This window comes from Nomascus leucogenys, chromosome 13 (genome assembly GCF_006542625.1).
Source record: "Nomascus leucogenys isolate Asia chromosome 13, Asia_NLE_v1, whole genome shotgun sequence".
NCBI lineage: Eukaryota > Metazoa > Chordata > Mammalia > Primates > Hylobatidae > Nomascus > Nomascus leucogenys.
In genome coordinates, this window is record NC_044393.1 from 91,281,061 (window position 1) to 91,295,060 (window position 14,000).

Below are 14,000 nucleotides of genomic sequence, written 5' to 3' on the forward strand. Positions count from 1 at the left end.
TATATCTGAAACACTGTCGAGCATATAATAGGAACTTGATAATTTAAAAAATTTTTTTCTTAGATACATAATATTTGCACATATTTATGGGATACACATGATATTTTGTTACCTGCACAGAACGTGTAATGGTCAATTCAGGGTATTTGGGGTATCCATCATCTAGAGTATTAATCATTTCTATGTGGTGGGAACATTTCAAATCCTCTGTTCTATTTTGAAATATATTATATAATCCATTGTTGTTAACTATAGTCACCCTACTCCTCTGCTATTGAACATTAGGATTTATTAATTCTAACTGCATTTTTTAACTTGTTCCTAGCTCCATTATCCCAGCCCCCTTTAATATACCCACCTTAATATTATGGGATGCATTTCCTAAATCCAAATAAATTGATATCCAAAGAGAAATGTTACTTAGCTCAGCCATGCTTTCCTGTTACAATTTTGGAAATTGTAGTTTGGAGAGTAGAAAACAGAAACTTATAGGCATCTTGAATTACAACCTAGGAAGAATGACTCGGTCCCATTGAGACACAAGGAGGTGGGCAAACAATTCACAAATACAGTGACCCTTAGAGCTCAGAGTCACTGTCACTCTCCTCACCCCAATCCCTTTGAGTAACAGTCATCAGATTAGGAATATTTAGTGAATTTAGTGGAGAACACTGGTTTACTAAGAGCAAGTCATGTCAAACTACACCCATTTTCCTTTGGGTGAGTTTATTAGGTTGGAGAATGAGGAGAAGATCTGGAACCTAGCATACTTGTTTTCTGCAAAGTACTTGATTTTTTCATATTTTTGTAGGTAAGGTTCTTGATGTGATACTACAAGGTAGATGCTGTTAATTACCAGATGTTCTCTCAAGTCTTGTCTCACAGCCCATATGAACTCCAGTAAGAAAATCCCTACTGTCTCCTATTTGAGAACATAGAAGCCGAACAGCTGATTTACTAATGACCCAAAGCTGAGAAGAATCAATGCCACCAAAGATTGATTTAAGACACAAAGAAGTCACACTCCATGTAAACATCTGCCTAGCTCATACTAATAGCTTTCCAATCATCCTAGTCTTTTAAGTGCTAATATCAGACTTGGTTTTCACTCACAATTAGATATAATGCCATTCCTAGACAAATGGAATCCAAGGAGACAGAGAGGCTGGTGACACAGCAGCAGGTTACCTTTGCTGGTTGCCCACTTGGGATCTTGTCTCTTCTCTGTTCAGGCATCTCAGCGTTGCCCTGTTCCCTGTGACCAAGTCCACATTTGACACCTCTCTAGTAAATGGGTGCTTGCCTGTTCCCAGTTTTCTGTGCTAATATCCACGCTGGTATCCTGACTCCTTTGAGACAACGTTCATTCTTGCTCTTACCAGTCCCCATGACCAAATTGACAACCTCAAGCCTTCTTCCAGTTCCTCTGAATCTGGCAGCTACCTTCTTGGGCTTTCCCCTGTTCTCATTCAAAATCCTCCATCACTGCTCTGCCAATCCTACTGCCCAGTTTTGGTGTCTGTGGAGAGCATCTGCTCCAACTACCACGACTTGAACAGACATAGCCAAAGGGAATTCTGTCTTGAGGACTTGAAGTAAAGCTGCTTGGTTAGAGGAGTGCAGATCCCATCACTCAGTGGTGGCTAGAGACCATGGCCTGGAAAACCTATGCTAAAGGAATGTGTTAGTTACTATCGAACATCTGAAGCACTCTTGTGTTAGAAACACAGAATCATGCCACAAGACTCTAGATGACAGGATACACACAAAGAAGTGGAAGTCACAAAAGAATATGTCATCATTTAATGAAACAAAGAACTTTGTAAGAAAGGATGGCAACTCATCTGGGTAGCAGCGAGAAGCTTGTCTCTACGTGATACGGGAGGATAGATTTATAAGGTTCTTTTCTTACTGTTGGAAGAGGAGGTTTTGATATTCCTTGGTAAGCTTTGTTTTATCTTGGCATTTATCACTTAAACATTTACTTTTTCATATAAGTAAGTAGACTTTGATGTTTTAGGTGCTCTGAAGCAAACCATCTCTGTAGTTGCCAGTTGTACAGGTTTAAAGGAAATTATAGTAGCAGCCTGTGCTGCTCTGATTAGGCATGGCTAATGCCCTCATAGTAGCAGGCTGAGCTCAGGCAAAGATTGCAGAGGAAGGAAAGATCTTCTCTGGGCCAATGTTCTGTAACCCTGGAGCCCATAAGCATCATAAGAAAGTCGTGGTTAGAAACGCAGAGGATGGCTCACACCTGTAATCCCAGCACTTTGGAAGGCCGAGGTGGGTGGATCACGAGGTCAGGAGAGTGAGACCATCTTGGCTAACATGGTGAAACCCCATCTCTACTAAAAATATAAAAAAAATTAGCCGGGTATGGTGGTGGGCGCCTGTAGTCCCAGCTACTTAGGAGGCTGAGGCAGGAGAATGGCATGAACCCGGGAGGTGGAGCTTGCAGTGAGCAGAGAAAGCGCCACTGCACTCCAACCTGGGTGACAGAGCGAGACTCTGTCTCAAAAAAAAAAAAAAAAAAAAAAAGAAATGCAGAGAAATTTTGATTATTGGTAGAACCCAGTAGTATAACATTTTAAAAAGCTCCTTGGAATTATTCTTTTGTAGGTGATTTGGGGACCTCATTTTGGTGAAACACTACTCTACATCTTTCCCTTGAAACCTGGAATAATTTCGAAGGATGGCAACATTAAGTTTTAGTGAAAGTATTTTATTGACATTTCTATGTGAGAAACATTAGCCGCTCCAGAGGTGAGACAGTTACAGTGGATTCCAGGTTCTGGACCTGGACCCAGGGAGGATAGAAATCCCTCCATTTGCTTTCCATGATGTCTGGACTCATTTGATGTAGCTGCAAACTTTGGGGTAAATGCCAGGTTTGCCTTTGTGGACACAGCCTGCACCCATGGAAACAATGCCCTGAGGTGTTCCACTGCAGACCACAGGATAACTAGAGTCATCCCAAAGGGAGAGGAAGTGAGTATCAGATGTGTGCCTACCTCCTGAGCAGATGCAGGGCCCAGGGTAGGGATAAATTAAACCCAGCTGGCAGGCATTCCTCCTGTGCTCAAGAAAGTCAGGCACACCGTGCTGTCACTAATCAGGCCCAGGAAGGCTTCATAGCATGTGCTGTTGGAGAGCACATGTGTTTTTAAACATTGTAAGGAATTAGGGAGCTAGGATCCAGCCTTCTCTTTACTCTCTGAACTGTATTCTATGGAAGAACTCATTCTTGAATAAAATACATGGTGATAACCATTATCCACAGACACTAAGTGACACCCATCCCCCCATAGATATGGACTTCTCCAAACCCTCCTAGTGCCCCTCTCTCCAAACTCCCCAGAGGGTCAGGTCCCCCAAAGGGCAGCAACAAGCCAATAATAATAATTATAATAATTATAATGACAATTAACATTTCTTGAGCACTTACTGTTCTAGGCTCATTTTATTTATTTATTTATTTTAAAAAAAATTTTTATTTTGAGTTATGGGGTACATGTGCAGGATGTGCACGTTTGTTACATAGGTCAACCCACCACCTAGGTATTAAGCCCAGCACGCATTAGCTATTTTTCCTAATGTTCTCCTTCTCCCCACCCCATCCTCCCAACAGGCGCCAGTGTGTGTTGTTTCCCTGCCTGTGTCCATGTGTTCTCATCGTTCAGCTCCCAGTTACAAGTGAGAACATGTGGTATTTGGTTTTCTGTTCCTGTGTTAGTTTGCTGAGGATAGTGGTCTAAACTTACTTTATGTATTATCTTATCTAATCTTTAAACTCAACTAGTGAGCTAGGAATTATTATTTATGCATGCTGTCCTGGTACAGTTACAAATTGCACCACTTTTCTTTCTCAAAAATGTCCCTATTTGGTCAATAAATTGCATATTCACTCTAGTTGTATAGCAAAGTCTCATGTGATCATCAGAACTGGAGGGTGGGTGAGGAGTTAAGTTTGCTCTTGCATGTTGCATGCAAGAATTTTGCATGGGGGGGAGGTTTCTATTTCTCCATGCTGTTATAGGAGGAATGGAAATCTACAAATTTTCTGTTGAGTTTCTGACCTACACAGGAGACCATAGAGGATGAAAGTTCAGTCTCCATCACTCTCTCTTTCTACAGTATTAAAGGAAGAAAAGCACTCATCAGCAATTCCAGGAACATGACAAGATAATGTCCTTCATGGTGGCTCTCTGAATTCACTCAGTGATGAAGAAAAATGGGGGAATAGTCCCCTTTACACACCCTGAACCAACCGACTTTATGGATATTCCAAGAGCTCTGGGAAACAGCAAGAGTATGATAGGAGACATCCGGCCATTCATCAGGAGGATTCTTCATTTCTCAAGTATGACAAATATTGTTGCTGAGGTAATTAATAAACATGCTTTTAGAGGGAAGTATGGGATTTACAGATCCCATCTGATTATGGACTGCTCTTGACTTTCTTGATTTAATAAAGTTTTACTGTGATGACACAAAGAGCACTGTTAAACAGAGCTGCGTTACTTGAAGAATGAAATACTTTCAATACAACCAATGGATAAATTCTTTTCTCACTGTACACATTACCTCTCTTGGCCTTTTTATAATCTAATTTCTTATCATTCATAATCAGTCCCTCAAATACCAACTCTCACCTGAGCTTTTCTCAGATCCAACTTCTACTGAATATATCTGCTCCCGTACCTAGGGTCAGCTAGTCTAGTGCTGAATTCATCATAGCTTTCTCTTTCTCTATTTTCTGTTAGTGCAATGAAGCTACACACATATGGTTAGCCAAACTTGAAACACAGAAGTCACCCTTAACTTTTTTTTTTTTGATGGAGTTTCACTCTTATCACCCAGGCTGGAGTGCAAATGGTGTGATCTCGGCCCACTGCAACCTCCTCCTCCTGGGTTCAAGTGAGTCTCCTGCCTCAGCCTCCCAAGTAACTGGGATTACAGGCACGTGCCAGCATGCCAGGTTATTTTTGTATTTTTAGTAGACATGGGATTTCGCCATGTTGGTCAGGCTGGTCTCGAACTCCTGACCTCAGGTGATCTGCCCGCACTGCGCTTCCAAAGTGCTGGGATTACAGGCGTGAGCTACCACACCCGGCCCACCCTTAACTTCTTTATCCACCTTGCTCACCACCTGTATTCAAAGTCTTGACGATATTGCCTGTTTTAAAGATCCTTGACTTTTCTTTGAAGATCCTTGATTTTCCTTTCAAGTCAACCACCTATGACTTGGTTCAGTAGCACATTTTCTCTCCTGAATTATTAAAATCGTGCTAAAACCACTTCCTTGTTTGTGGCTTTATTCTCCTTCAACTCACTCTCCACATCAGAGTAATCTTTCTAAAATGCACATGGATCATTACATTTTCCTGCTTAAAATGCTTTGGTGGCTCCGCATTGACATCACGGTAAGTTTAAATTCCAGCACCAAAATTCATGTTCTTAGACACCATATGCTGTTTTAAACCTCTGTGCCTTTCACACACACCTTACCTGGTTAACTCCCATCATTCTTCAACTCTAACCATGGAGAACTCTGAACTCCACCTGCATTCTCCAGCTAAAATCAGGCCTTCCTGAACTTTCTGGGGCTTTACTTTCATTACATTTACTTCCAGTCACTTATTACTTGTATAAATATCTGCTTAATGTCTATTTTTTCCTGGTTGTTTAAAATTCCCGAGGGCATAAATAATGTCTGATTTGCTCACTATTATGCCTCAAAGCCAGTATGTACGTGGCACATAGTAATTGCTCAGTGAATAACTGCTGAATGAATGAATGAGGTTACTTTCCCTCTTTGCTGGTGAACTTCTAGTCATCCATTAAATTTACCTGAAGTATCATCTCAATCTATAATTAATCTCTGACATTAACCTATGACCTCCCCTAACTCTACCGCCATAATGCCCCAATTTGTTAGATGCTAATCTGTTCTATTTCTTATCGGTGCCATTTTAAAACACTGTGCATGTTGCTATTATAACTTTTGAAATTTGTTGCAGGCTTTCATTTCCTCATCTCTTCAACTAGATTATGAGCTTCTGAAGAAAATATTGTATGTTAAAATTTCCAGTTTATGACACTGTCTCTGGCATAGAGTAGATGCTTAAGTTCTTCTTTGCCCCATGGGGCACTTAAGCCTTGTCCAAAACATCTTCACCAACAGTCATCCAGCCTCTATTCTGGACAGGAAACCACAGTACCTTCTGGAAAATTCTTCCTTCTGTCGAGCTGGAAAATCATCCCATTAGAGCTTTGAATCTTTTGCTCTCAGTCCTATAGCTTGGGGACATAGGATCAGGAGAGATATAGTAAGAAGGTAAGTAGTCAACAACGCCAAAAGAAGATTGTAGGTTCTAAAATAGTCAAAGATGAGTCAGATAAGTGAAAACTCCAGCCCAGCAAATATACATTTTTCTCTTTAGGTAGCAGTTACAAATTATGAAAGGAAATAAAAAAAGTATCTCCCCATTACTGGGAAATAGCATGCCAGGTAGTAGTAGTCAAAGCTAATGCTGGCTTCTTTGTAGACAATTCAGCAGAAATAGTTTCTTAGAAAAAAAAAAAATAGTTGGAACAGTATTAAGCAGATTGCCCTAAGATCTGGCTTAAAGTCCTCTCCTTCAAAAAACCTTCTGTAATTGCATCAATCCCCAACTGATGTTTGGTTTTCTACATAGTCTTTGAATGCTGATGAGAATAGTTTGTGCCCGATTATTTGATGATCAGTCAAATATCATATAGTGATTTTAAAAAGTTATTTCTTCTCAATATTGGCTCAGTCACACCATCTAGAATATTCACACACTGAAAACAAAGGTGAAAATCCTTATTTGTATGGATTTATTTCCCCCTTTCACATGGTACCCATTGCAATCAGGGTCCTTCTATATATTTGTGGTCAGTGGGTGTTCAGTAACCAGAACAGAGCATAGGCTCAGTCCTTGAGGAAGTTAGACTTCAGGCAGGCCTTCAAATGCTGAGAATGAAACATCTGGATGTGGTTCTCAAGCTTTTGGTCCTAGCAAGATGAATGAGAGGTGATTAGAATGTCTGTGCACCTGAAAGTATTGGAAGGTGACACCCAGCTCCCACTTTTAAGGGAGAGAATGGTAAGAGGCACGTGGTGGGCTATCAGGAGCAGCTGCTGTTGCACCTTTAAGGTGCTCTGTAAACGCTGGCAGGTGAGGAAGGGGGTTGCATTAGGAAGAAGAAAAAAGAACGTGATTAAGATACAGCCTGTGACCTTAGGAAGATACAATCCAGTAAGGGAGACAAGTACTCACATAAACATGTGTTACTATGGAAGAAAAAACCTAGGCCGTTTAGAACCATGAAATTGGCATTCCTCCCTGGAGAACAAGGTGAAGAATAATAGAACTACAGAGGGCTCAGAGAAGCCCAGACAAATCAACTACAAACAAACTCATTAGCTGCAACCATCACCCTGTACACTAACAAGATCTTCCTAAAAGGTCTTGAGGCCTTCCCTGCTCATTGCCCATGTCAGGTGTCTCAAGTTATAGAATAAACACACAGTGACATGAAATACAGAGGACTAACGTGCATTTCTTTGTATCTGCATAGAAGGGAGGCCTGTTAGAAGGTGATAGAGACCATGCAGCATGTGGAAAGCGTCTCCCCAAAAGTGGGGTGGAGTCCAAATGGGGTGTGGAAAGCAGCCTCCTGCAGATTGTGGAAGCCTCAGCAGATTGCAAAGGGCACCGCGTTGGGCAAGGCATCCCTCCTGTGGTGTGTCAGAAACTGGACTGAGGTGAGGAGAGTTTCAACTCTCCTGGGTGATCTCCCTGGCACAGGAAGTCAGAACTTGAACAGAGAGAGGAGCCATTTACAAGGGAGTGGTGGTGGCAGCCGTAGCATACATTTAGTTACATGCAAAAGGACTAATCAAATATGTAGATCTATAAAAATAACAGAACCATGTTTCTTAGCATTGGATAAGGGAGTTGCAAATATGGAAAGAGAGAACACTAGGACACAAGAATAAACCTTATAATATTGGATTGGAACTAGTGTGAACTCATCGCTTCTCAATATGTCTAAAGAGGAATTAAAGATACCTGTAAATATACATGTACTGTGAATATACATGTGTATGTACAGCTCTGTCCACTGTGACGCCTAAGAGTAGTTCACCCCAAAAGCACCCCAAAAGATCTAGTGTCCATATTCTGTTTTCTAAATACCACTGTCCACCAGAAGGAACCAGGACTTTCTGGACATATGGTAGATACCAAGACAGGCAGGAAAAGCCTAGAACCCCTTGTGCCATAAAGTAAGGAAATACTCAAAGAATGATGGGGACCCTGACAGGAAGGAGAATTTAAGAATTAACAATCCCTCTATCTCCATATCTCCTTTGGACAATGCTTCATCAACATTGAAAGATTATTATTCATAAATAAAACCTCTGAAATAAAAATTATTTTTATCAGTTACATTCCAGCCTTACATACTGAGACTACGACCTGATTTCTGTAGATTTACAGATACAAATATGCCAATGCCAACCATAGCACTTTAGAAATACAATTTTTAAGTGCTTAGACCTACCTTTTACATATGGTTTTTACTGTTTTCCATTCCATCCATCTATTCATTGAGCAATTAAGCAAATATGTATTAAGCACCTGCACTCTGTAAAGTATTTTGATAGGGACCACGAACCTTGTAAGCTTCTGGCACAGCAGCCTGGTGATGTCTACCCTGCTTGACTTACATTGTTTCAGAGCTGAGTAGAGAGCTGAAGAAAATTATTTCAGTGTCTCTCCACATCCAGATTTCAAGACTGAAGCAATAAGAAGTTTAGTAGATGAAATGATTTAGGCACCTAAAAACCAATTACTTTAACCCTCCTAAAGCATACCCTGTAAAACTTTCCAAATTACATGTTATCTGTAAACATATCAAACTTGTCTTTTTTTTTTTTTTTTTTTTTTTTTTTTTTTTTTTTTTTTGAGATGGAGTCTTACTCTGTCACCCAGGCTGGAGTGCAGTGGCACGATCTTGGCTCACTGCAACCTCCGCCTCCTGAGTTCAAGCGATTCTCCTGCCTCTGCCTCCTGAGTAGCTGGGACTTCAGGCTCACGCCGCCACCCCTGGCTAATTTTTTTTATTTTTAGTAGAGACGAAGTTTCACCATATTGGCTAGGCTGGTCTGAAACTCTTGACCTCGTGATCCGCCCACCTCAGCCTCCCAGAGTGCTAGGATTACAGGCGTGAGCCACCGCGCCCAGCCCACGTCAAACATGTCTTATAGCTCCTGTGATCCCTGAAGCACTTTGAGAATGAGAACATTATTCACAAAAGCTTTTTGAACAAATTAAAATGGCCCATGTGCCCATGAGAGTTGGTTTTATTCACTGTTCTATTCCTGGTCCTCAAACAGTGCCTGACATATAGTTAGTTATGTGTTCCATAAATACTTATTGGATACTATTTTTTTGATATCTTAAGTGTGTATATGGAGGTTGTCGGAGGCGTTTCACCAGTAGGTGGCAGTGAGAGTTGCTAAACCTTTACTTCAGCGTTTCAAATGCCTTCTTTTTTTTTTTTTTTTTTTTTTTTTTTGAGACAGAGTCTCGCTGTCGCCCAGGCTGGAGTGCAGTGGCGCGATCTCGGCTCACTGCAGGCTCCGCCCCCCGGGGTTCACGCTCAAATGCCTTCTCGTTTTGTGCATTCCCCTGCGGAATCCCTTTGTGTTCTACTCTCCCAGTGCTGTATCAGGAGGACTGAGGGCAGATGGCTGAGATGAGGGCAATGTGCCTCTTTCATCTCCAGGAGGAGCTGCGACTTTAGTGAAATTCCCGAGTCATGTGGACGGAGGAAAAGAGAGGCAGGAGGGAGGAAAGAACTAAGGAAGGAACCAAATGCTCTGGCATCAGGGTTTGCTTCTTGTTGTAGTTGAGAGACCATGTGTGGACAACAGGAAGACACTAACGTCCATTCCACCTGGACCTGCATCTCTGCAGTCCCTCTGCTCACGCCCTTAGGGCCTCCTGTTATTCTAGTCTGTGTTCAGGTCCTGCATCCTAAGTAGGTGAGATGCTCCCTGGGGGTAGGGGTTGCGGATTATTCCTCTCATGTCTCCCCCAGCACCCACTGAAGGATGCTCCCTCCCTCGTTGGCATTACATTTCTGCGTCTTAAAATGATGCACAGCTGGCTCCAGGGAAGGGCTCCACTGAGCCAGGCGAGGTGGCCTCCTGGAGTTCACCGAGATGAGGGAGGAGAGCCGGAGTGCACTCATCCTGGGTCCAAGACAGGCATTGGGAAGGCATCCGCCCAAAGGGAAGGGGCCTGTGTGTTAGGGAGGAGGGAGCCATAAGTAGAAAGAGGAAGGGGAGACCCATTCATTCGTTGTGGGGAGGGCGGGCAGCTGCTAAGAAAAAAGCAACTGTCTAAAGAACCCGCCCCGCACACCTGGCCCTGAGAAGCTAGTCTAAACCCACCTCTTGAGGTGCCAGTGCCAAGCTTGGAAGAGAAAGAGGAAGTGTGAGCTGTAGACACTAACAGTGACACCAACTGGAGCAGAGACTTCCCAAGCAGCCCCTGTCCCAGGGCCAGGGAAGCACACCCAGATGACCAGGACACAGAGCAGGGAGACACAGAGTCCCCCTGCCTGTGCCCCGGGTGACCCTGCCATGGGCTGCAGGCTCCACTGTGGTGTGGTCCGTTGTCTCAGGTTAGTCCTGGGCACAGGTGGGACATTTCTGTCCTTAAATTTTTTGCTTTTTTCATGGAACTACCTCAGAAGACTCTGTCCCAGGCTTAGTCTGAATTTGGCTTCTTATTTTCACAGGCTCCATGGATACTGGAATTACCCAGACACCAAAATACCTGGTCACAGCAATGGGGAGTAAAAGGATGATGAAATGTGAGCATCTGGGACATGATTCTATGTATTGGTACAGACAGAAAGCTAAGAAATCCCTGGAGTTCATGTTTTACTATAACTGTAAGGAACTCATTGAAAACAAGACTGTGCCTAATCACTTTACACCTGAATGCCCTGACAGCTCTCGCTTACACCTTCATGTGGTCACACTGCAGCAAGAAGACTCAGCTCTGTATCTCTGCACCAGCAGCCAAGACACAGCCCTGCAGAGTCAACGCCTCCCTGTGCACAAACCTCCTGGGTCTAGTCAGAAAGCCGTGGGGGCAACGCATCCAGCTGAGACTCAACACTTGGTTCAGCATTCCGTAGGACCTCAGCAGACATCTCAGACCATAATACTGTCATTTATTAGATGTGGCAATGCTAAATTGCCCAGACACCTGCAGCCTGTGGCCTGACTTTGTCTTGAATGAGAGTGTGCCTGAACTTGAATGTAGGACAGATGCTGTCAAGTTTAAGTTATTCCAAGTATCTTTCAGTTGGCTTGTGCCTCTGGGAAATGTTGTGTGAAGTATTTAACACTCTGGCCACACCAATCTACCTTCCAGTATGCACCGTTTTTTGACTTTTCTTTTGACTCAAGTTGGACCCTCCATCTCAGCCCTCATCTCAGCTCCAAATATGGTCAGACCTTTTCTTTTCTTTTCTTTTCTTTTCTTTTCTTTTCTTTTCTTTCTTTCTTTCTTTCTTTCTTTCTTTCTTTCTTTCTTTCTCTTTCTTTCTTCCTTTCCTTCCTTCCTTCCTTCCCTCCCTCCCTCTTTCTCTTTCTTTCTTTCTTTCTTCTTTCTTTCTTTCTTTCTTTCTTTCCCTTCCTTCCTTCCTTCCTTCCTTCCTTCCTTCCTTCCTTCCTTCCTTTCTTTCCTTCCTTTCTTTCTTTTTTCTTTCTTTCTTTCTTTTTTTTTCTTTCTTTCTTTCTTTTTTTTTCTTTCTTCTTTCCTTCCTTCCTTCCTTCCTTCCTTCCTTCCTTTCCTTTCCTTCCGTCTTTCTTTCTTTCTTTCTTTCTTTCTTTCTTTCTTTCTTTCTTTCTTTCTTTCTTTCTTTCTTTCTTTCGACAGAGTCTCACTCTGTCACCAGGCTGGAGTTCAGTGGCGCGATCTTGGCTCACTGCCACCTCCACCTCCCAGTTTCAAGCAATTCTCCTGCCTCAGCCTCCCAGGTAGCTGGAACTACAGGCGCCCAGCACCACGACTGGCTAATTTTTGTATTTTTAGTAGAGATGTGGCTTCACCATGTTGGCCAGGTTGGTCTCAATCTCTTAACTTCTACGATTTGCCCCCCCTAGGGCTCCCAAAGTGCTGTGATTACAGGCGTGAGCCACCAGGCCTGGCAGGCAGGTCCTTTTCTTTTTCTTTTTCTTTCTTTTTTTTTTTTGAAAAACTGAAGAATACCCAATCCCCTCCTCAGGTGGCTCTATCACTGCCTGACCCTGAGGACAGTAGTTCCCCATGGGGTTTGGATCACTGTTCTCTAGTTCACTCTCCCTGGGGCATGTGCAGAGTTTCAACTTCTTGTTGGCTTCTCTCTTCCACTCAGGATTTAAAACATTCACACTTGATTCTTTTTCCTTCTATCTCTTTAACCCTAATACCAAGTTTTCTTGGCATCCATTATCAGCCGTGGAGTCTGTTGCACCTGAACTGTTACTCACAGCAGATAATAAGAGAACAAGACCCCCCTGGAATTTCTGAGCCAGACTTTGTACTCAGGGTTACCTTGCTGAGCCCCATATTTTCCAGCATTGCTCTTATTAATTAATGGCCCTCAGTCCTGCACACACCATCAGACCCCAGGGGCTGAGCAGAGCCCTGCATCCTCAGGTTCTGCACCAACACAAAGGCTCCCACCTCTCTCCTGTAGAGGGCGCTCCAGGGATGGTGGGTGTTGGCAGAGACACTAGTAATTCTGCCAGACCTTGCCTGTGGGGCCATGGGAACTCAAAATGCCCCTCCTTTCTTCCACATGACCAGATGCCTGAGCTAGGAGGGGCCTCATTCCTGCTGTGATCCTGCCATGGATACCTGGCTCCTATGCTGGGCAATTTTTAGTCTCTTGAAAACAGGTCGATGCTTAGACTCTAGGAAATTCTTGCTTTGAACTTACCTAAGAAAATTCTAAACCATTCTCTTAATCTTCTTCTTTTCTCACAGGACTCACAGAACCTGAAGTCACCCAGACTCCCAGCCATCAGGTCACACAGATGGGACAGGAAGTGATCTTGCGCTGTGTCCCCATCTCTAATCACTTATACTTCTACTGGTACAGACAAATCTTGGGGCAGAAATTCGAGTTTCTGGTTTCCTTTTATAGTGATAAAGTCTCAGATAAGTCTGAAATATTCGATGAACAATTCTCAGTTGAAAGGCCTGATGGATCAAATTTCACTCTGAAGATCCGGTCCACAAAGCTGGAGGACTCAGCCATGTACTTCTGTGCCAGCAGTGAAGCCACAGCCTTGCAAAGACACCTCCAGCCTGTGCAAAATCCCTCACAGAGCTGCCTCCCTCCCAGCCGCCAGCACCCACTTCCTGCCTAAGAAAAGGAAGTCTCTCATTGGGTTTGTTCTTGCAGCTGTCTCCAAACAGATATCTGAAATTAAATTACCAAAGATATCTTGGGCAGAAATGACCAGACACTGTAGGATTTGAAGAATGTTTACAGATACTACAGAGTGTGATGGTGGGCTCTGAATATGAGAGAATTGTACACAACCAAGTAACCTATATCTTCTCCTTATTCCCATTTGGCCATCTTTATTGGAATTTTTTTGTTTTAGTTGCTTAGGAAAACATATTTTAACTCCTAGGGTGGCGAGATGATTCCTGAGTGGGAGTTCAGGTATTTCCATGAGAATATAGACGGTGCTCATGGAAATCTTCAGAAGGAGAAGGGGCTTGGTACAAAGAACTCAATTATCAATGACTCTTGCTTAGCATGTGGTCAAGAGCAGAACTATCTGATGACCCTGTGAACCTCGTGTGATGCATTTGGGCTAATGATGCTAGCTCACAAAATAACAAGTTAAGAGAGTAGAAAACATGGAGTCTAATATTTCACACCATTGCAAG

At 42.9% G+C, this 14,000-nt stretch overlaps 1 gene segment (V, D, J or C); it reads left to right on the top strand.

Moving 5' to 3' along the window:
* Positions 1-12,890: 12,890 nt before the first annotated feature.
* LOC101177849 lies at positions 12,891-13,468 on the top strand. The segment is given in 2 exon segments: positions 12,891-12,994; positions 13,083-13,468. Coding segments are annotated over 2 exon segments (435 nt in total).
* Positions 13,469-14,000: the final 532 nt, after the last annotated feature.